General features: G+C 45.0%; 1 protein-coding gene across 3 annotated transcripts in view; it reads right to left on the reverse strand.

The window, feature by feature from the left end:
• The window catches only part of Nsmce2 (NSE2 (MMS21) homolog, SMC5-SMC6 complex SUMO ligase), a 281,922-nt gene that overhangs the window by 5,577 nt on the left and 252,392 nt on the right, over positions 1-23,953 (reverse strand). For 2 of the 3 annotated variants that reach the window (XR_010041224.1, XR_010041223.1), the window contains exons 6-7: positions 2,913-3,013; positions 2,480-2,568 (exon numbers count right to left, since the gene is read on the reverse strand). Coding sequence is in view for 1 of the 3 variants with exons in the window: in XM_003467355.5 (XP_003467403.2) it covers positions 2,462-2,568; positions 2,913-3,013 (208 nt within the window). In the remaining 2 variants the exon portion in view is untranslated. Of the gene's footprint in view, positions 1-2,461; positions 2,569-2,912; positions 3,014-23,953 lie in introns of those variants that run through there. The other variant, XM_003467355.5, reaches the window with a different exon arrangement.

The raw sequence follows: 23,953 nt of genomic DNA on the forward strand, positions 1-23,953 counted from the left end.
TGCACCATGAATCAATCCCAGCGTCACACACCCTAGATCCAGCCACCTCTAAAAAAGCCGCATACGACTGAGTGAGACTTTGCGGGGATATCCAGACACAACATAACAGCACCTCCCAACCGGCATCGTTGGCTCAGGATCTTCTCCTGAGGTCAACATCATGGAGAACTCAAACGCAGCATGACCTCAACTGACCCTCTCACCATCTTTCTTACCATACTCTCTTCTGCCCTTTCACTGGGCACCTGTCCTTCCAGATGGCCAGATTAGAAAGGGCAGCCACCTTCCTCCTGCACAGGACGGTGAGCAGCCCTCTGATGTGCCACTACAACTGGCTCCTCCACCACCCACTTGCCCTCGACAACACAGCTTGCTGCAAAGGCATTCAAGTCAGCCTCTGCACCGAAGCCTGTTTAATCTATCCCTTGTGCTGCTTTTGGAGTGACTTTTTAACCTCAGCTTAGCTCATGTTACTCCCCCAAAACTGTGTCTTCCATGCCTCAAGAGCCCTGATGGCAAGAATGGTGACGATGGAGGTGAGAGGGGGTGAAATGATGTGTACTGAGGCTCACGGTGCGCCAGGTACTGGAACTACTTATGTATTATTCAAACTTTGAGTGTGTATCAATGAGGCACCTGCAGCTGCTGCTATCAGCTTACAGGTGAGGAAACTTCTGAAACAGTGACACTTGGTGCCCTTGACAGTGGATCCTTGCATCCTTTCCTATTCTTTCTGCTCATGAGGTTCTACTCTCCGTCTAGTGGAAGCTGCAGCTGGTCCTGCTGACCAGAATGGAACAGGGCCCAATGGGTGCCCTCATGGTTGGAAGACCTAGTAAAAATGTTGTCATCTGTAAACCTCCAGGTTTCCTCCTCTTAGATGTGCTATTATTAGATTATGAGGATTTGTAGAGTGTCAGACATTCCAGTTATGGAAGCATGGCAGAAAATTTTTTTCTAAATAACAAGTGCTACTAAAGTGCTCATAAATGATGTGCAATTCAAAACAAAGCAAAGGACCTCAGGAAGTCAAAGGATATACTTAGGAAGAGCCATCTCAAGAAGGGAGTCTTTGTCACCTATCCTGAGACTGCGGGGAGAAATACACTTTGTAGGAGAGTATCTGCCCTTTCCAAACCTAACTTCAGGAGAACATCAAAAACTTTAAGAGAAAGAACTGTCAAAATGAAGTAGGAGCTGGGCATGGTGGCAATATGTGCCTGTAACCTCAGCACTCAAGAGGCTGAAGCAGGAGGGTCGTAGTGAGTTCGCGGCCAGCCTGGACTACACAGCAAGACCTTGTCTCAACACACACCGCCTCCCATGAACTAGGAACGTATTTTTTAACAATTATACTTTTTTTTTTTGGCTTGTATGAGAAGGAACAGAGAAAACGCTGGTAGAAAATAAATGTTTGGAAGACAAGGAACAAAGAAAATTATACTGAGGCGGAAAATATGATATTTTAACTGTAAGACAGAACCTCAAAACAGATAAAAATGTACTAATAGCCTATATTTTGCAACCATTAGGTTGCAAGGCCATTACTTCTAGAATAAATATTGTAAATGACTTGAGCAAATGACCACCCTGCTATCTATAGTCACAGTCCCTATCTGCAGCCCACACCCACAGAGAAGTGGAGGGGAACTCCAACTCCAGGTCTGGCCCAGCACATTTCTGAGCAATGGAGAAGCAGGCCACACATCAAAGGCACTGCTATCAGGGCCTACTGAGAACTGGTCACACCTGCCATCCACTCCTGACTGCCTGTGATAAGAGCATGGCAGAGGTTGCCCCAGTCAACACAGCCCCTTGGACCCTGGGCTGCAGGAAGGGAGTCATAGCCCTCTGGCTGTGGGATAGGGAGAGCAGGGAGAGAAAGGTCTGCTCACTGAATCTACTGAAATCTCTGGAGAAGTCATTTCACAATCACATATATAACAGCTTCCACCTAATAATTAAATATCAATCATTAAGATGCTGGTTTTGAATTCCTAGAATGTTTACTTCATAATTTAAAAAATTACTTGACTACTGTACCATTCTCTCTGGCAATGGTGAGCACATAAAGGGGAGAATGACTTAATATCACAATTCCCTTTATTTTCCTTGAATCATTTTTTAATTGCACAAATCCATAGACATCTTTAACAATTAAAATCCAACCCAAGGGGCTGGGGATTTAGCTCAGCGGCATAAGCGCCTGCTTTGCAAGCAGGCAGTCATGAGTTCGATCCCTGGTACCAATAAAAACGAAAAAGAAAAAAAAAAAATCCAACCCAATTCTCTTTCCTCTGTTTTGAAGGAACCATCAGCTTCTCCCCCTGCCCTTCTCCCAGGGTAACCTCCCTATCTCCCTCCCTCCGGTGACACAGTCCAGGAGACACCTGAGAGGCCCTACCCCTCCCTGTCAGGCACAGGCTGCCCAGCCACCGCACTTCCTCTCCCACCAGCTCACCAGGCCTTTTTCTTCCTCTTGTGCTTGGATTCGATCATGCGAACAATGGCTTCCTCTTCGTAGGTGTGGCCGCACACTTTATTTTTCACTGGCTTCTTCATTTCCAGCTGTCCTCAAGGAAAGAGAGATTTTCAGGAGTGATAAGCATCAACTTCCAGCAACTGTTTTTTCCTAGTCTGGGGCTATGTTTTAACTTCCCATTCTCCTGGTTTTAGATGATTAGGAGGCTTTGGAGAAGGAAATGCAGGGAGACGTGGCACCAATGTCACTTGGCCTGGGGTCATGGCTTTATTCCCAGAGCCTTACGTGTGTGACTAAGAGTTCTCTCTGGCCCCAAACTTCTCACATACACTTCTCAACTCTAACCCCACCCTCAGCTCCAAATGTGAAATCAACTCAGAAAATGAACAGGAAGCTTTCGCCTCTGTGCAGTTACCTGCCTTTTCCATACCTGTGTAATGGGGCATATGAAGTTGGTCTGACTCTGAGTCACTATCATATCTTCATCAAATCCTTCAGTCCCATCAGCCTCTCTCTCTGCCTGGAGACCATCTAGAGAAAGAAAAAGGAGTCATGAGACTCCTGGGTCTAGCAGCAAGCCAAGGGCAGGAAGGAAGGGCGGGCAGGAAGCTAACATTTCTCGGGCGCTGCTCTGCATCAGCCTGTGCTAGGTACCTGAATGCATGTTAACTCTTCTGCTTGTAACAGGAATGGTGGGGAGGGAAAGGGGAAGTAAAAATGCCCAAGATATGACATGGACATGTATCCATTCCCCCAGATAAATACAATTATTATGTATTAGAAACATACACTAACAAAAACATCAGAAAACAGAATTCTGCAGGGTATCTCATTCTGTCCATTTTTGGTAATAAAATGGAGGTTTAGAGCAATAACGAAAAAGGTTTTTCAAATTTTAGAGAATTAGGTGGGTGTGGCGGTACACACATGAGCCCAACACTTGGAAGGCTGAGGCAGGAGAATGGATATGAGTGTGAGTCCAGCCTGAACTACATAGTGAGTTCAAGGAAAGCTTGAACTATACATAGAGACCCTGTCTCAAAAAACCAACCCATCCACCAAACAAACAAACCAACAAAAGACAGTTAATCTGTGAGGGTGACCAAGAACACTGCCCGGGAGCTGGGTCCCCACCCGGCTGAGACCGTGGCTAGCAAGTCTCAGTGTTTCCAAGGCACTGCTTCCTAGTTCTGCTGAAAAGGAGAGGTGAAGAAGGAAGGCGGCTTCTGCTCGGGGTTACCAGTGGGTGGGGCCCTCCTGGGTAGTGCAGCAGCTCCCAAATTTCTGGTCTCGAGCTTTGACCCTTTGTACTTTTAGATTTTACTGTGGACTACCACCAACTTTTCAAAAGATATGGGTTAGACTTACCAGTATTTACCACATTAGACATAAAGCTGCAAAATGGAAGAATGTATCTGTCAATTTCTTACATGTTTATTTTTTTCTAGCTTGTGCTATTGACATTATAGAAATGGGGAGTGGCAAATTTGGTTTTCTTAGTTTTAATTTTTTATTAGTACATATTTGCCATACACACTGATTATATTTATCACAGAGAATTTGTACTTGTACATAATATACCTTAATTCTTTTTTCTGATTCGTCTTTCCTTCTTTCAACCCTTTACTCCCCTCTCCACTTACAATCTTCTTACAGGTTTATTTTGATTCAGAAAGAAAAGTAGCAAGACCCCTACATGTTAACATAAATAATAAAGTGCAGAGTGGCAATCATTTAAAAAATGAAAAGAGTGGTACTGTCTTCTATTTTTGTAAATACCTTTAATGTCTGGCTTAACAAGAGCTGGATTTTGACATTTATGAGTGAATGCTTTCAATCTGTCACAGTGTCACAACGTGGGGTGCTGGAGAAATTCACTCAGGAACAGAACAAGTGAGGACAGGCAAACGACAGCACACTGCTATGCTGCCACAAAAGCAAAGCTGACCGATGGCCACCCTGAAGGACTCCTGGAACCCTGAGGTCCCTGCCCACACCTGGAGGACTGCGAGCAGTGTGCGCAGGGCCGGCTGTGGAAGCACTGCTGTTGACGGCACTGGCCACCTCCTCGCCTCTTCTCCTGTCAGCGTATACTCGCCCTTCCCTACGGAACACACAGCGGTGGTGACTTTGAACAGGGTGGTGAGACTGACTATTTCACATGAAAGCCTTTCTGTCTGAGGTTGAGTGTCTATATCCTAAACTCCTGAAATTCAGAGTCTACAGATTTCTAACACCAGCATGACACAACAGACGGAAAGTCCCACTGAGGTAACATGCACAACACTACGTGAAACATTGTGTGACGTTCCCTTCAGGGTATGTGTACGAGGGCGCAGAGAGAGAACATGGGGAGTGTTTGTTTAGACTTGTGTCCCATCCCTCAGATATCACTTATGTATAGGCAAACATTCCAGAATAATAAAAAAAAGAAACCCCCAATTCAAAGCACTTCTGGTTCCAAGCCTTTTGGATAAGCCTTGGGGGAAGACACATACCAATCTGTCCTTGTCATTTGGTGATGTGTCTTCCCTCCTTTTTCCTCTCCCTTTCTCTTCCCTACTCTTTTCTCTCTTCCTTTCTTCTTTTCACTTGTGAGAATAATACAGACACAAAGCTGCTTTCCTTTTAATGTGTGGGAAGGAAATCCTCGTCTCTGGTTCAGACAACTCTGCAAAGCCCACAGCTTCACAGAACCGACCCTGGGCCTACTCCACCCAGGCCAAGTGAGTGCGTGAGAAGCTGCTAGCAGGGCAGGAAAAGAGCCGCTGAGCTCTCAGAGCTGTCCAAGTGTGCCCACGGCTAGAAGCTGGAGTTCTGTCTCCAGTGACTCTCCCCCGTGTTAGTTTCCCCTCCTTTCAGCACAGCGGTGGCACCACCTGTGTGCCAGCTTCTGTCCCTCAAACCATTCTCGTCCCTAGAAGAAGGTACGAACGAAGACCACAGGGCACACGCGCTCGCAGGCAGAGCACATGCCTGACTGCTGGGTGGGTGGACTCATGCCCCGGGCCTTTCGCCTTCTCAGGGAGCCATGAGAATATACGTGACCTTGGAAACCATGCACAAATTGAGCATCCCTAATCCAAAAACCCAAACTATTGAAATGTTTCAGATACTAACATAATTACCTGAAAGTTCTAGATTTTCAAGCATTTGATACCTTGGATTTCTGGGTTAGAGATGTTCAACTAGTAAAGCCTACACAAATGTTCCAAAATCTGAAAGCTGAACCAATTCTAGTTCCAAGTATTTTGGTAAGGGATGCTCAATTTGTACTGGCTTCAAAACGGGAAAACCAAAAAAAAAAAAAAAAAAAAAACAAAAACCTGAAATGAAAATAAGCAAATATTAAAGGTATATTAAGCTGGGTGTGGTAGCACACACCTGTAATTTCAGAACTCAGGAGGCTGAGGCAGGAAGATCCTTGAAAGTTCGAGACCAGCCTGGGCTACACAGTGAGCTCAAGACCAGCCAGAACTGCATAGAGAGACCCTGTCTCAAAAAAAAAAAGTATATAACACTTACTGTTTGATTAATTTTATTCACTCTTGTTTTAGTAATCAAAATATTTCATGTAGAAGTAATATGTGTGCTGGGATTCTTTTTAACTACTAAAAATTCCTAGGTATGGTAAGGTAAATATTGATAAGCTATTAGACAATTATAAATTAAATCACTTTCTGGTGGATGACCTATTTCCAAAGTAAAACTGAAAGTATCAAAAAGCCAAAAACTTCTCAACAGTGCATTTACACTGAGGCGGGATATGTTGATGTACAGCTGTAATCCAGCACTTGGGAGGCTGAGGCAGAAGGATCTCTGTGAATTACAAAGTGAGTTCAAGGCCAGCCTACCCTAGACAGTGAGACCCTGTCTCACAAAGACCAAAAAAAAAAAAAAAAAAATTTACATTGAACGTGGGGGTTGCCACTTTTGTCTGTCAGCTATGATGTAGGGGTAGAGTCTTGGAAATATTATTCTTATCTATGAAGGGTTTTCAGGCTTTCTTGGGGCTGCCTTCAGTAATGAAAGTGTATGAGTTAGACTCCTAAAAAAGTTCTTTTATCACATCAATGGTTTAGAAAAGTTGGATATGCAAGGCAAAAGGCCAAGTAGCAGACTGCAAGCCATTCTGTTTCTAGGGTCCATTTTCCAAAGCCTCCTCCTCGGGCTGCTGCCTCCTATTTCTGATTGTGCGTCTCAAAGTGGAAATAAATGCAGCTCTTTGTCAATTTCTTACATGGTTTATTCTGAACTGATAGCAGATTTCTGACTATAAATGGTACATCATGGAATTCACCAGAAAATCTGTTAGATGCATAATAAGAGTTCAGCTGATGTGAAAGACTGTGGATTTGTTGGCTACTTTCTCTATTTAAATTTCAAATGGTAGAGGAAGAAAGAAAGCACAACTCCAATGCAGTGCCTATCACTGGGGAAGGTTGGGTGGGGAACTTTGACATTGCAGGTGACTACCAGCACCAGAGGTCATGAAAGAAGACAGCAGAAGCGACACAGGAAAAATGCCAACAGTGAGTAACAGCCCACAGACTGAGAGTCTCAAAAGAGAAAGACACTCAGTAGCTACACTTCTCTAGAGGCAGGGCATTTCCTCATCCTCAGTCTACATTTATAGAAAGTGTTATTAACGTTGGGATTCTACCGTGTGCTAACAAAAGGTCACCGTCTGGCAATAAATATCACTTACAGTGATGTAGCTCACCCAAAGACAAACCTTGTCACCAGCCTGGCACTAGGAAGGCTGGAGAGAAAAACACAGATTATTCTGTATAATCACAGGAGTTTTAAAACTGAGGTTACCTACCCTGTCTCTTGTTTGAGAAAGCTGAGACCCAAAGTAACTGTAGGTTTTGTTCAAAGGTGTTTAACAAATAAACGTGCTGCTCTGTGCTCCTGTTTGGACACTGAACTTAGTACACTGGCTCTGAGAGCTGTTCTCCCACCCAGTTATTATTTCATTAGCATAAATAACACTTCACATTCACTGAAGGCCACACACAGATACTGTGCTGAGCACTGTAAATCATTTCACTTAACCCTCACAAAATACCGATGAGAATGACTATTATTTCTGCTATCCAGAAAGAAAGAAGACAGGACCTTAAGACTTGGGATGTTTTTAAGGCAAATGTAGAAAATAGCCTTATAATCAAATACAATTAGATTAAATCATCTTAATCTTTACTAAAGAGATCAAAACATTTTTCTGATTATAAACAAGCAAAGTAGCTATATTATTTTCTATAATCAATGCTCCCTAACTTTAAGTTCTGCATCTGTGTATTTAATCAATCATAGAGTGAAAATACTTTTGAAAATGTTGTCTATATTAAATACCCACAACTTTCTTTCTTGTCCTCATTCCCTAAATAATACAAGTGTTTACATGGCCGTTACACTGTATTATTGGGTATTAGAAGCAACCTTGAGATGATTTAAAGTATATGGGAGGAAGTGTGTGGGTGATCCGCAAACTCTTTTTCAAGTCCATTTTATTTTAATGGCAAGTGCTATACCATTTTAGATAAGGGACTTGAACATCACAGAATGTAGTATCTGTACAGTGACTGATGCAACCCTTCAGCACTGACTGTGCATACATGTACTAAGTATGTTGTTACAAGAGGACGGCTGTCGACTTTGATCAACAAGCAGGTCTCAGACCCACACCTTTCACCCACGCCTGTGCCCAGGGCCCAGTCACCTAGACAGATACCAACGTTTACAGCACACCGGAAGGGATACAGCAGGTAGGAGTTCTAAAACTAGAATGTGCTTTTTCTTGATGCCATAAAATGAATAGCAAAAGGTGGCAGAAACCATGGAAATGTTTGAAACTGACGTTCCAGGTCACTAATCTGTCCTGTGATATACAGGGGTGTGGCTAGGGCAGGGAGGGCATTTATCAGACTTCAGGGCAGGGGTGTGTGCTACTCAGTTCTACTGAGTAGAACTGAGCCACACAGTTCTGCCTGTGGTCTGTGTCATCCCAGACCTGACACCCACTTGGTGTTCAAAGCTGAAACCTTCGGCACTGCTCCTGCCCTTTCTTCCTTCCTTCGTTCTTCAGGTTCCACCCACTGGCAGGTTCTGCTGACCCTGGTTCTAACCCGGAGCCCAGCCTCGCTGTACCCTCGTTCTCTGCTACACTCCACGCAAACCGCGGGTGCCTCACGCTGTACCGTACCACTGCCGCCACAGGGCCACAGCTACACGGTGGGTGTGGTCAGGCCTGGCTGTGCTTTCCGACGAGCTTGGCTGCCCTCAACTCACTCCAGCCTTGTCTGTTTCTGGAACATACCAAGCTCCTTCCTGTCTTTGGGCCTTTATACCAGTGGTCCTCGAATGCTCATCTTCCTGCTTTTCACTCATCCTGCTCCTTGTCATTTAAAGATACCAGTTTAAATGTCATCTCTGCCGAGAGACCTCCCACATCCCAAACTAAAGAAGTCACCCAGACTCTCCCTATAACCCATGGTACATGTTAGTAAGTGCTCCTTTCTCTTCTGTCTTCCTTCTTTCCCACTTCCTGCTCCCTTGACTTTTCCAGGAAAGCATGACCTTTAGGGTCTTGCTCCTTGATAAAAAAGTCCTTGACATATAGTAGTAGGTATTCAATAAACAGCTGGTGAGTATAGTGCTTCATCCAACAAGGAAGGAGTGGGTCTGTTTCACAAGATTATACTTCATATATTTAACCAATGTGGTAACACGAACACACATACACACCCTCACTGGAGCTCAGAGCACAACCTGGGGTCCTGAATTACATGTCGAAGGCAGGAAGTAAATATAAGTTTTACAGTAACAGGAGGCCATGTGGTAATTACAAAGGAGAATCCAGACATGGTCTTGTGGTCAGAAAATACATTTGGTCCTGGCCACACACAGCCTTAGCATTAGTCATTTGTCTGCCTTCAGATATGGCTACCAGCTAGAAGGTTTCAGGCCAGCTGGGAATAAAAGTTGACTGCTATGTATTTTTTCAGTTAAGCTTGAATATTTTTCTAAAATCACTTTTCTTTGGGAAGTAATAGCACATGAAGAAAATATTATACAAATATTTGTTGACATCTTGAAATGCTTACTAGACTGCCCAGATTATTTTACTCATACTATTCTGGGACAGAAAAATTGGAAAGGCTGAGCTGGGCATAGACCATTTTGGGGCCACCTGCATGTGTAAAAGCACATCAATTCCAAGTCTGAGGCTCTACCGTTCTAGCAAATATTTCAGCTAATTCTGCTTGTTTCTTCCATCCAGCACTCTACAGTGGGGGTGGACCAGTGGCCCCTCCCTGGACTCAGACCCACTCAGCTCCAAGACAAAAGAAAGAGTGGCAGCAGGCTCACTTCCTTTGGCTGGAATTAAGAGGAGTGCCTATAGGCTAGAGAACCACTTTCTGTGTCCAGGTTTGTATCTGAGCTTCTTCCTCAGGCTGCTGGCCTGTTCTGAACACCAGTTGCTTGGCTGGCATGCCATTCTGCATCTACAGGGAACTGAGTCCAAGCTCCCAGTTCCTTGCTATGTGGGAACAATGTTGCAGAATTAAGATGCAGATCAGATTCAGATAAGATCTATACAATTAAAGGTTTCCCAGATGTTAAAATTCTCACAGCCTGGAAATATCTGACAAACAGGAGCATCAACAAATATATTCAGGGTAGTAGGTTGGCCATGTATAAGCTTTTCGATTCCATACCAGGCACCACCAAAAAAAAAAAAAAATTCAGTGAACACAGGTTAAACTAATGTAATACTCCAGATATGTATTTATTTATTATAATTAATGCTACAGACCTCTGTAATTATAAATTATTACTGCTATCATCATCATTATTATTACTACTACTGGCCCAAGCCTGGTATTGGCAACAAAAGAAATCCTTGCCCTCAGGGAGCTCAGTCCTTGAGGGCAGGCACACACAAGGAGTCTCAAACACCAGACAGAGCGAAAGGTGTCTGGGGGAGAACAGGGCCCGCTCCTGGTGCAGGTGATCAGGAGAACCCTTGTACCAAAGTTTTCTGATGTGACTTTGCTGCCTCCTTAAACATGAGTGTTCCATTCGTCACCACCCCAGGCCAACATTCTGATTAACAGTCTTCTTTCTCTTAGCTATTATGTATCATCACCTGAGGTTCTAGGTGCTTGGAGAAGCAACCTCTACCCAGTCCAACCAAACGCAACTCAGTCTGTCCTGACCCAAGCCAGTCTTACTTTGAGATCCCACAGCATCTACTGTCTACACTGTACTCTTGAAGAGGGTTTCTTTTCAGATACGCTGAAGACTATTGTGGATAAGCATGGTGTGTTCATTACGGAGCATCTGCTCTGTTCTAAGTACAATCCCAACCACCAGGCATGGATACCAAGAGGACTAACATCACAACTGACAGGAAAGACACACAAATACTCAATATGCTGTGTAAGGAGTGACACGTATGTTTTGTACAAAGTACAAAAGTATCCTTGGAGATGAGGAATCAAGGTGGCCCTCCTTGAAAAGAGGATGACAAAGCCAGGCTCTCCAAGAAGGTATGACAAGCAGTAGGAAGGCTGTTCATACAATGAAGGCATTTAATAACATGGGACCTAAGGCACACTGGTAATCCCAGCACTCAGGAGGCTGAGGCAGGGGTGTGAGTCTGAGCCAGCCTGGGCAACCTGGCATGACCCTACTAAAAAAAAAAAAAAAAAAAAGAAGAAGAAGAAGGAAAGAAGGAAAGAAGGGAAGTAAGGTCTGGAAACAGTCACTTGAATTTGGCTAGCTGTGTCAGTTTATTAGCCAGGCGTTCCTGGACAAGTTATTTCACCTTGATCTGCTTCAATCTAATGATGCTATAAGGCCATAAAGGGCTAAATGAGCTGACACGAAAATTCCTGAATGGTGCCTGGCACACAGCAAGTGATCTAAGTGTTGTTACTATGTCACTAATATTGCTACTTGAGTTCCTAAAGACCAGCACACTGTGGGTACCTGTAATATATGTGTTCAGTTAAGTGAAAGTGATGCGCTACAGGACTACCTAAGAGAAATCGCAGAAGGAATGACCAGGGTTCTAAGTGGGAGTGAGCCCTTCCAAGCCACGGCGACAGGGAAGCCTAAATTAGCCCAGGCGCTGCCAGCTGACACAGCACCATCAACATCTTCCATTTGCCGTCTGCTTTTCCTTCCTGGCTCTTTCGACATACTCTTCTGAAGAGCTGGGACCTACGAAGAATGAAGTTTCAGAGTGTTTCCTCTAAGCGAGCTGACGTGGTAAGAGGATGTTCCCTTGCCCAATAGCAGGAACTTAGGAATTCATCTACTGTAATTGCAGACGTGTTCTTTGTCTTCAGCTGACATTGTGTGTTAATTTGCCTCCACCTGTTAAATACTGTCACAATACGAGTTTTAAAGTAGTCAAAACCCTGTACATTCAACTGGGGAAGAAATGATCAATTAGCTGTGATCTGGCCATACATTATCCATTTTAAGTCAGTAAGTACTGAAAACAGTCTCAAACTGAATACTTAACACTTATTTTCTCCTTATCTCCCTAAAGAGAAGGGATGATGACCCTTTCTAGGTCACCATGCAAGGGTAGGAATATATGTATTATGTATTTTTTGTTTTTTTGACACAGGGTCTCACTCTGTAGCCCAGGCTGGCCTCAAACTCACAGCAATCCTTCTGCCTCAGCTTCTCGAGTGCTGCAATGACAGTCGTGCACCACCATATCCAGCCTCTGTATGTATGTTTTCTGACACGAGGTCTTGCTGTGTCACGTTGGCCTTCAATGTGTTCAGCACCCCAGGCTGGCCTTGAATTGGCAATCCTCTTGCCTCTGTCTCCCCGGTGCTGCATCACAGCATGTGCCACCATGCCTAGCTCACGGCAGGAAATCTAAAACAACGTGTCCTACTACTTGGTTCTGGACAATTAACTAGAAAAATCACCTAATAGGAAAAATCTGAACAGCTTCACTGAGAAAGTCCACAACTCTCAATTATTAAGATTTATAGTAAAGTTGGGGCAGGGGATTTAGCTCAGTGGCACAAGCACCTGCCTTGCAAGCAGGTGGTCATGAGTTCGATCCCCAGAAAAATTAAAAAAAAAAAAAAGATTTACAGTAAAGTCAAAAGAAAGCCAAGATTGGAAGATAAGAAACCCCCTCAGGGGTCATCTTCCTATCCTTTCTTATTTTAGAGGATGGTAAATGACTCCCTATCCAGGTACCCAGGACATTATATGCAAGCTGCTGCTTCTCCCCATGCATTTGCTTTGAGCCATCCTGGTTCCTGTTTCTTCCTCAGTCTCATGGCTGCTACCCAACTCACGCCCCTAGCATTTCCTGTTTAGATTGCTGCAAAAAGTTCTATTTCTTTCAGTCCCTTTCCCCAGTATAATCATTCTGTTCCAGCTAGTCACCTTTCTAAAACCATTCCCCTGGTGTGACAGAAACTCTTTATTAAGGTGGCTCAGAACCCCTTACTAGGACACACTACTGCATGTTATCCATTTTCTTCTGAAATTCTGTTTTTGGAGAACAGTTATTTAGCCTGAGCTTTTTGAATCTAGTACTCTTTGTGACTAAGTAGGACTGATTGGAGACTGACAGGCTTATTCATTATCTTTGTCAAACTGAAACAAATGATGAAATGAAGTCCAGAGTTTATAGTATTTTAAAAAGGAACACTAAGACTTGTAATTGCTAGGGCCAGGGAGATAGCTGAGTGGCATAGTGGCTGCCTGGCAAGCATGAGGTCCTGAGTTCGGTTCCCAGTACCTCCCCTCCCAAAAAAAAGACTTACAATTGCTCAACCTTAAAATTGCAATGTTTCGATTTTGCGTAAGACAAGGCCTATGACACTATTTCAATACCTCATCTTTTCTACATGTATTACTCTACTTATAATTATAGTATATCAAGCTTCTTTGGTCCCCAACATGGCAATATATTGCCATTTAATTTATATACTCTGTATCTCTTCTAATTTCAGAGCATTAGACAAAGCAATAATGAAATATTTGCATATAATGTGAGGTGTCTCACAGAATAAAGCTAGGTCTAATATCACACTATTTTGTAAAGCTCTTCAAAGTAAATAATAATGTTCCAAAGGATAAAAAGTAAAGAGTCAGTGAGTGACTCTATTCTGGGGAAAGTGCAGTGAGGAAGCACCTCTGTTACTAGTGGTGACAGAGTTGGGCACATTGGTCAGCACCCACTGCTGTCCTCCGACCGGCATGACCTACACATGGATTCTCCATGCCCCACAGAATCACTTACTTAGAATTTACTGAATGCAGTAGTTAACAAAATGATGTGTATTATTAATATCAACCAAACATGCTTATTTCTCCTCTGCATATGTATTTGAATAAAGGGTATCAAGATTGATTTTTGATCCCTCTAAACATTATTCTCTATGGTGATACAATGTATTCATGTTTAAAAACCAAGAAAGCCAGAACAGTTTCCAAAGTATATTAAATGTGGAAGAAATTTTAAAAGGTTGAGGTTCCAAATCTAGTGAAGCTTAACAACCCTGTCAACACAATGCCAGTGAAGCCACCCAAACTGTAGCTCAGCTCTGCAGCATGGCCACATGGTCAGGGCCAACGCGGGCAGGCTTTCCGAATTCTGAGTCCCTAGCCTCTGATCAGCACTGACAGCTGTTTCCAGTTCTCAGGGCTCCATCTAAGGTTACCCTAAGAGACAATATATCCCCCCTCCAGAGAAAAACCCTGTTGCCTGGAAGGAAGAAATAAGATGGAAGTGAGAAAAAGAGGAAAAGGAGGAGGGAGAAAGAAAGGAAGGGAGGAGCAAAAGATGGGAGGAAGGCAGGCAAGAAGGAGTTAAGAGATGAATGAAATCTGCAGAGACTGAGGAGCAGCCCCTTTGGTGAGACACCCTGGGACAAAGTTGTGTTCGTCACCCCAACCCCACTTTCTAGAATCTCTAAAACCTTCCCCACAAGCAAAGGAAAACACATGACTTCAATATCAGGATCAGCTTGGGACACAGCTCTTGTGAATGTGTATAATAGATGTGAGTCATCTGTTCATTTTGTAAACATGAACAAATCACATTTTTAAAACTTCCTCCTTCATGGCATTCTCAGGGGAGAATGCCATGGGGAACACGCTTCCTGGGGAATATGCACTCTTTCCCTTGCCCAACCCAAAGATGTCAAGGGGGAGGATTCTCTCACTCAATGAATGCTCACACATTCTTGATAGGTGCCAGTTGTGTGGCAGGCACAGGGAGACAGAAGCAGAACAGACAGGCGGCTGCCGTGGGCCCAGCTGTGCTGTACAGAGCATAGGGTACTGAGAAGCAGCCCAGGTGAGCCCTTGGCCAAGGCCTCTGCCTTCCTCTGGGAAAGCTTCTCAACTCAGGGGCTCCCAGAGGGCCCCTTCCCTCCACCCTGGGGCACTTAATTATCCTTGACTTGGTCTCTCCAGGACAGGCAAGGTAGCGTGTAATGTCCTCTCCCTGCCCCATGGCACACAGCAGGGGCTCGGTGTCAGCACAGGAATATCTGTCTCAGTGGGTCTTAGTGGTTTCAGTTGGCTTTGTTCCCTCATTTCGTATTTGGCAGAACAAATGGCCCCATATTTCACACAGGCATGGACTCAGGTTGGTAGATTGCATCTAGGCCAGGGACCACTGGGCTCTATCTAAACTGAGGGGTAGGTTTTAAACTCCTGTGGACTGGCTCTCTTTCTTCTACCTCACAAGGATACTGTGAAGAGATACTCATTCAAGGAAGATCCTAAGAAACGGAAAAAACAGTAGAAAACAGTGTCAGGAAGACTCAGGAAATAGCTCCTTCTGAAAAGGCCAAGCAGGTGCTGGCTGGTGTTGCTGTTCTTTTTCAAAGCACACTGGGGCCCAAGTCCTACCCTGAAGCACAGGCAGCAGGCTTGGGTCCTCAGCCCCGGAAGACAGTGCTCCTGTGAGTGGAGCCAAGACAAAGCACCCACACAATATGTCCGGATGCAGATGGTGGGAGAGGGGCACACACAGCGAGACACACAAAGGAAAGCAGGAAACCTCTACAGAATAACCTTTCTTTTTTTTTTTTTTTTCTCTTTCTGTTAACCATGGATTGGCCCAAGGCCTTCCCAATAAACTATAGCCCAGATCCATTTGTTTGTTTGTTTGTTTTTTGAGACAAGGTGTCACTAAATTGCTAAAGCTAGGTTCAAACATACAATCCCGTCCGTCTCCCGCAGTGTTGGGATCACAGTGTGCGCCAACAGGCCTGGCTCAAATAGTTTTCCAAACAGAGAGTAAGGGTGGTGACAGGGTATCGGCCAAGCACACAGGTCTGCTGTGGATCTCACGGTGTGCGGCAAACTGTGCACCAAGCAGTTCACAGCGCATCTCAACCTGAACCCTCGCAACACGGCGGAGGGGCATGGCTGTGTCACAGCTCTCTATGTCCTCCACCTGCAGTTCTCATCACACACAGGAGAAAGGTGAGGGAGGGCAGAGCATTTCAGGTCACTGGGGGAGCCGTTCTCTTACTCTGAGAATCTTAACCACAAAAGCTTTGGGAGGAGATAGGAAAGCAGGAACTTCAGGAGCATTAAGTGGTGTACTAAAAATGAAGGGTGACATCAAGGAGGCAGAGAAATTACACAGGGGATGTAACCAGCACCTAATTACAGGGTCATAGTTAGGAGCAATGGAATGAAATTAAGAAAAGAAAAATGTTAATTGTCAGGAAGAGCTCTGGTAAGAAAAGATGAATTTCTCACCCTCTACACAGAAACTGAAGGCAATTCGTCTGCATAAAACTGATTCTAAATGAGCTAGTAATTATTTAAAGAGAATTTATTTTTGTTAACAAAAGTAGACTAGATTACTTGATGATATACAGAGGCCTTCTGTAACTAATTTTATCATCCTGTTCTTATTCTAAATTAAATAGTAAAAAATTAATGATAAAAAGCCAGGACTATTTCATTCCAAAAATATGACTGGACTTTTAAGATCAAAATGGCAAACCAAGTATAAATAAAAAACATGGGATAAATTCAAAAACACTTCCACTTACAGATTTACAGATGTGGAAGCAACACTAAAAGCAAGATTTGTCTACTATTTCAGAACCAATAAGTTACTTTGTTTTTCAGAAGATGAAGATGACAATTAAAATTAATTACCCTCGTCAGTAGAGAGACTAGTTTTTAAATTTCAACCCAGTTTCATGATGAGTCTAGTAGCATTCCTTATAGCCCTAAATATGGTCAGGACTACCAGTGTTGTATTAAAGACTTATATTTACCTGGATCAGGAGTAAAATTTAAGGAAAAACAAAGTTCTCTTCTCACTTAGGAGTCCAAGATATGAACCATGCAACTTCCATCTAGCTAACATCTGCTGACCACTAAGCACGGGGCAGGGGCTGAGACAGACAAGAAAACTTGGATGGCAGCACAGTAGTTGAGTGCCAGGAGAGGGGACCGTGTCGGTCTCTGACAGTGACCGCAGGAGGAACGGTGATATGAAGAGAAGCCCTGAAGGAAAAGGAGGTAAGATGGACACAGGCAAAGCTGTGTGAGAGAAAGTCTCAGCAGAGGGCTTCAAACGTAGGCATTCTGAGAATATGCACCATGTCTTATTGCATTCATTACAAATCAAGCAAGGAAACTTCCTAAAAGGCAAGTTTCCTGATATTATTTGATACTTTCCCAGGATTATTACTGTTTAAACATACCTACAAATGTAAGATACTCAGGAGGTTGCCTGTCCCTTCCCCATTTAACTGTATGCCTCGCTCCTTGGCAGGTCCTGCATACACTAAGATAATTACTGGGACTCAGTGCCTGGTGTTGAGACAGGAAGTGCATTACAACATGCAACAGTTCTGTGTGCTTCCATGGGGACAGAGGGCAAAGGGCATTCCAAGAGACACAAGGAGCCCAAGAAGACCAGGAGCGTGGGTCAGGGGTGGGGAGACGAGAAGGTTAGGGAGCCAGGCGCAGGGCTGACGGATTCAAGGCAGATTCTGCAGGGTGAACCATAGTTGGGAGAAGAAACTGTGCTCCCTGGCCTGTATGCTCATCTTTGACTTGTATGTGAATTGGGAATCTAAGGGTTAGAGTTATAATTAGGTTTCTGGAGAACTTGTTAAATACCCTTGCTCTGAATTCAGATCCTAAGATTTCTGAAGCAACACGATGGTCTGAGTCAGTCCTTAGCAAAATTTTTTCCATAAATCTTCACTTTTGACATTTATACTGTATTTATTGCTCCTGAAATGGACTTCATTTAAAATCTCACCACCTGACAACAGTCAAGCAGAGTTAACAGTGCTCAAGATTTTATAATGCAGGTGTTCATCTTGAACAGTGTTAGCTATGTAATTTCTAAATTGATTTTTGTCTTCTGTATTCTTCTAAGTTTCTGATAAACTGTTTGCTGTCATTGTTAATAAGATTCAGAAGTAGACTACCATCAGTATTTTACTCCGCTTGGGAATGCTGATGCAAAAGGTATCACAAGTTGTTATCAGAGCAATGATTCATTATTCCTAGAAAGGAATATGGCTTTTAAAAAAAGAAAAATGAGAAGAAAATTCAAGCTCAGGGGACTTTGGGAAATCTTTCAGGAAGTGACTTTCTGAAGTGTGTTCTGCTGATCTGATTACATGAGAAATGCTTTCAAGAGGTTTTATATAAAAGGCAGCTCCTCTCCAACATTTAAGGGTAGAAAACCACAATGCCTTGAGTCAACTGTCCACCAAGTAGAATAAAACAACATTTTAGTGGGAAGACCAGCAGAAGACCAAGGATTCTCTGCTCTGCCATGATCATGACCAGAGAGGTCATGCTGTGTGTGTCAAGCCTCTTGACCTTGTTCTTTCTCCATCTGAAAATTAAAAGATGGAATAGGGAGGAGGGTGATTCTATGGTCTCAAAATCCATCAGTTTTAAACCCTTTACCCTATCTTAGAGTCAGACAGACAGATGTCTCTGTGACCATTTGGCTAGTCAGCTCCAGGGACACCTTGCCGTCATCTCAAGGCCAGTCTGCTGCCTCAAGAGGCAATCTACTGCAAGCCAACCTTGCACAACCCCTAATTTACGGTACAGAAATGAATGGCCACTAGAATCCTGGCAAATAAAATTTGGATTTCAAGTGATAGAAACATGTTTCACTATGACCAATATTAAGTAAATTGAGCAATAGGAGCGATTACCCAAGTACAGCAGGTAGGTGCAATGTGGTTATTACTAACATTTTGAAAACTGTATTCAGGAAACCTTATAATGACAGCATTATTTACAAGAGTCAGGGAACTACAAAAAAGAATTATGTTCAGACCCGTCACATTCATGGAGTGGGGAGTAAGACTACAAGTCAGCAATAAGAGCAGAAATTCAGTCAGTGGCTGGAATATGTTTTCCCAGTGAGGGGAAACAGACTTCTTACTGTGTGGTGAACACTCAACTAATTTTAAAGTCGGACATTTGCCCATTCTTCTCCTCACGCCTCAAAATTACAAAGACCTCATACAGGCAGGCTAACTCCATTTTCCTAAGTTATCATGACTTTTTCAAAGGTTTCTACCAATTAGGTGCAATTCCTATAAGCCCATAATTTCACCATCAGCAGTGAGGAGCCAATGTCACTGCAAGAGGCAGGCAGACCAGGCGTGGGGATGTCACAGGGGGTTATTACTAAACACAGAAGGGCGAATTGCAATGCTGGTCACAGTTCCCAGATGACTAATTCTTAAATCTTTTCTATACTGGGCAGTAAAATGCCACACACGGCAAGTGAAACTGGGAACCCAACCCTGTGGATTTCCTTGTGGCTAGCTGCTCCCACTTCAGCTCAGCGGCAGTTTCACTCTCTATGGCTACCAGGACCCTTGCTCCTCACCAGTTCTCCAAATGTACTGAGGCTCACCTTCCTTCTCCATACATAACCAATAAACCCCCTCTTCTCCACCTTCTGGCTGAGGCCGTAGGGCAGCGTGAGCCAGGGCTCAGTCAGACCTGATGACTGACTTTAGACTCCCTAGCAGCCTGACCTCAGGGAAGCGACCAACTCCCAAGGCTCAGTTTCACCATCTGTAAAACAGGACAACACTGAACTGGCAGATTTGCAAGGCTTGAGTGCTCGAGTTTAAGGGACATTGAAAGTGTTCAGCACACAGTACAATTCTCTTCCTTTTCTTGAATGTGTTTGCTTTTTTCTTCTGCTTCACCTCTCTTTCCTGTCATCTTCAGAACCTCACCATTCCTTTAGGGAGTGGGGCCCACAAGGCTTAATTAACTTTCTCCATTCTTCTCCCTCCACCACAAGTGCTGTGTGTAACTAACACGTGGCCTCCCATGGTTTGTACTTTCCCTGATCCTAATCTATTCGCTTCCTTGTAACAGTGTGTTGGTATAGTGCCACAAGAGATGTCTTCTGACCATATGTCCCACGGATTGCCAGGCTATCTCCTATCCAGACAGCACACCAACCTACCCATCCACTCTGAACTTTCCCCTTTGATTGAGCAATACCTAGTTTTCCCTCTGAAGCACTGTAAAACACAGGTGACTCTTATTATAATGGACATATGCCTTTCTCTCTTCTGGGAGCCTTTCTCTTTTCTGCCTCACTGTTGCCAATGTCAATAATCTGTTTAATAAGCAACCTCTGGTCATATTCTGTTGGGAGCCGCGTCTGTGATAGCTCGCCTTGCGCGGCGGACGTGCGGCCTGTGGTAAAGAGCAAAGCCTGAGGTAGATTACCCCTCCCATCGAATATGTTAGTTTCCTGCTTACCGCGTAAACAACCCGCTCAACAATATAGTCTGCCTGGCAACTGATGATGTTAGCCAATCAGCTTGCCTTGCTTACTTTAACATGATTGGACACTGTACCCGTATATATACCGGTGCCACCCCTGGGCGGAAGAAGAAGCCAGGTAGAAGCCCAGAAGTAAAAGCCCAAAAGGAGCCGCGGAGAGCGGACCGGTAGAGGCTTTGGGGCAGACTGAAGCACAAAAGGAGCCGCGGGGAGCGGACCAGAGGAGGCTTCAGCTGGGAGAACCCAGGGCAGGCTGTACGGAGAAGAAAAATAAAAAGAAAAGGTTGTCCACTACCAGACTTTGTCGTGTGTCCTTCCTGCCGGCCGGGAGCGGACATCGACATTTGGAGGCCCGCCCGGGGACTGATCACCCCCGAGACGTGGAAGTGGACAACGCTCCAGTACAGAGCTGCGAGACAGGTGAGTTGGGGATAAGCCTGGGCTCTGGGTGGCGCGCACCTACAGGGCTTTTAGACTCCCCTCAGGCTCACGCGTAAGTGGCGGATTCCTTGGGCCTCACGCGGTGAGTAACATATTAAAAGATGGGAAACATGTTAGGTAGCAACACTAAGAGCGAGGGTGGTTGTGGAGAAAGCTCTCAAGAGCTTACAAAAGTACGCAGGGTATCTGAGCAGGCCCAGTCAGGGAGCTCCCGAGAGGGGTCCGTCAAGGGGAACAAGGATGCTAAGGAGGAGGACGGGGCTCTAGCCTCGGAGTCGTCTGACTCCGAGGACGAGGGAAAGTTGAATGGCAAGGAGGCCAAAGAGACCAGCTGTCAGGAGCCCAAGTCGCTCGATAAGGAGTCACAGGGTTCTTTTCCAGCGTTGCCCCGCGAATTGCGCTCTGCGCAACCTGGTCTGCGGAGGAGTAGAGAGCTCCTGAGCGCTCCCCGGCGCGAGAGGGAGGCGATCCCTCGCCACGAGGCGGCCGCCTGGGAGCTCCCTCCCCTTTCGCCAGAACAGGAAGTGATGCACGGGCCCCCATTTTCCGCCCAATCACGGCCGCCGTCTTATGCTCCGCCGCCGGCGGGTCGGTATTTTTACAGGCGGCTTTGGCAGGGGGGACGCTTGTCTCATGAGGTACATCCACCTGGGATAGATAGTGGCCCCTACGGGATATTTCCTGTACAAGTAGCTATGGGCCAGGGACGCAATGTATGGGAGCCTTTTGAGATAAAGCAGATTAGAGAACTTAAAAATGCAGTTACAACCTTTGGGCCGACTGCGCCTTACACCATTGCCATGCTGGAGAATCTGTCTTCTGGGCCCCTCACCCCCGCGGACTGGATTCAGCTGGCAAAGGCGTGTCTGCCCTCGGGCAGTTACCTGGATTGGCGAGCCTGGTACGCAGAGTTCTCTGCCGAGCAGGCTGAGAAAAACGCCGGTCGAGGAAAAAGGGGGCTGGAGATTTAGCTCAGCAGCATAAGCGCCTGCCTTGCAAGCAGGCAGTCGTGAGTTCGATCCCTGGTACCGATGAAAAGGAAAAAGACAAAAAAAAAAAAAAAAAAAAAAAAAAAACGAAAAAGATAAAAATAAAAAATAAAAAATAAAAAACAAAAAGGGGGAGTAAGCCAAGGCCTGCCTCCAAAGGCACGATTATCCATGGCACTATTCACACACAATTTTTTAAATTTAAATAATGATAATCGCTCCCCAGCTGTGGAGCACTGCAACCCTTCCCCCAACCATAAAGGGTGGGTGAAGTGGAAAGATGTCCTGACAGGACAATGGATGGGCCCGGATCCAGTGGTCAGCTGGAACCGAGGCGCGGTTTGTGTTTTCCCACAGGAACCGGGACGAGAACCACTGTGGATACCGGAGAGACTGACACGGGCAACAAAGCCCTCGACTGAAGATCAGACCTGCCCTACTGGAGATCCATCACAGACCAACCAATAAGATGAATAGAAATAGCGGTAGCCCGAAATGGACAAGAAGATCCTCAGGCATATGCATGGCTTGCTCAATTGGCCCACGACCGAGTCTAGATATGGCGGGCATCCCTCATTCTCCTCCATAAGGTGACAATACACAGCAGGGTAGGTGAGTCAATGACGGGTAAGAGCGTGCCTCCCCAGCACGACTCGACCTAAGCCAGGCCCTACCCCATCCTGCACGTAAGCCGCTAGACTGTTAGATGCTGCCCAGGTCTAAATTTCTCTCCGAGGGGATTTCTTTACGGAGAGGAAATGAGTGCAAGCTTGTGTGCATCCAGGTTCCGTCCAGTTTGTGCCTGGCCCTAGAAAAAGGACGAGGGCCTCAGGGCCTTGGCAGACCATGGCATGGCCAACCAGGGTCTAAGCCAAGGACCTACGGTGGGCCTACACATAGGGCATAAGCCTCTGCACCCAGTCCAGGAAGGGCTACGATGCGCACATTCATAAAAAATAAAATAGGGGGAGATGTTGGGAGCCGCGTCTGTGATAGCTCGCCTTGCGCGGCGGACGTGCGGCCTGTGGTAAAGAGCAAAGCCTGAGGTAGATTACCCCTCCCATCGAATATGTTAGTTTCCTGCTTACCGCGTAAACAACCCGCTCAACAATATAGTCTGCCTGGCAACTGATGATGTTAGCCAATCAGCTTGCCTTGCTTACTTTAACATGATTGGACACTGTACCCGTATATATACCGGTGCCACCCCTGGGCGGAAGAAGAAGCCAGGTAGAAGCCCAGAAGTAAAAGCCCAAAAGGAGCCGCGGAGAGCGGACCGGTAGAGGCTTTGGGGCAGACTGAAGCACAAAAGGAGCCGCGGGGAGCGGACCAGAGGAGGCTTCAGCTGGGAGAACCCAGGGCAGGCTGTACGGAGAAGAAAAATAAAAAGAAAAGGTTGTCCACTACCAGACTTTGTCGTGTGTCCTTCCTGCCGGCCGGGAGCGGACATCGACAATATTCTGCTTGTCTTTTCTTAAGCATAATTCAGACTGCTTCAAGAGCTTGTGTTGTTTATTTTACCTTCTGAACAATAGTCCCCCACAACCCACCATTCTGTTCCTTTCTTTGTTTGTAGACAAATACACGAATTTTGAATTAATCTCTGGCTGGCTTTCCATAACCTTCCTTCCAAGGCAGTAAGTCCCTGACTTACAAATGAGTTCCTTTCTGGGAGAATACTCACAAGTTAGATTCAGTCATAAGTCAGCACAGTGAGTCTTATATATCTTTGACATAAATATGTAATGTAAAACATAAACAAACCACACACATACACACACACTGTAAGACCCTGACTGCACAGTACTGCTGCACACTACTGCACTGCGCAGTGAGCTCACAGCAGCAGTTGTAACAGGGTCCAGCAGAGGCATGAGCTCCTTCCCTGATTTGCTCACATCTATGAATGCTCCTAAAGCAAGGTCCATTCATATCTGTGAAAGTTCACAAATTAATGTGCTTAAATTGAGAATTTATTGCATTCTTGGGCCTCAAAGAAGGAGCCAGCATGGGTACAAACACTACGTCTCTCAGGACCTCTGATTTTGAGCAGGTCATCAGGTTCTCTGAGGGGTGCTGTCATCTGCAATGGGGAAAGCCCTGCCTAATGGGAACACTCATGGTTAGGGGTGTTCTGGGAAAAAAATAAGAATTACAGTACATAAAATGCTATATAGGGGCTTGGCACACAATAACTGTTCAGAAACAGTGC

The sequence above is a fragment of the Cavia porcellus genome, unplaced genomic scaffold (assembly GCF_034190915.1).
Source record: "Cavia porcellus strain 051 isolate PalLab524CR breed Dunkin Hartley unplaced genomic scaffold, mCavPor4.1 scaffold_19, whole genome shotgun sequence".
Taxonomy (NCBI): domain Eukaryota; kingdom Metazoa; phylum Chordata; class Mammalia; order Rodentia; family Caviidae; genus Cavia; species Cavia porcellus.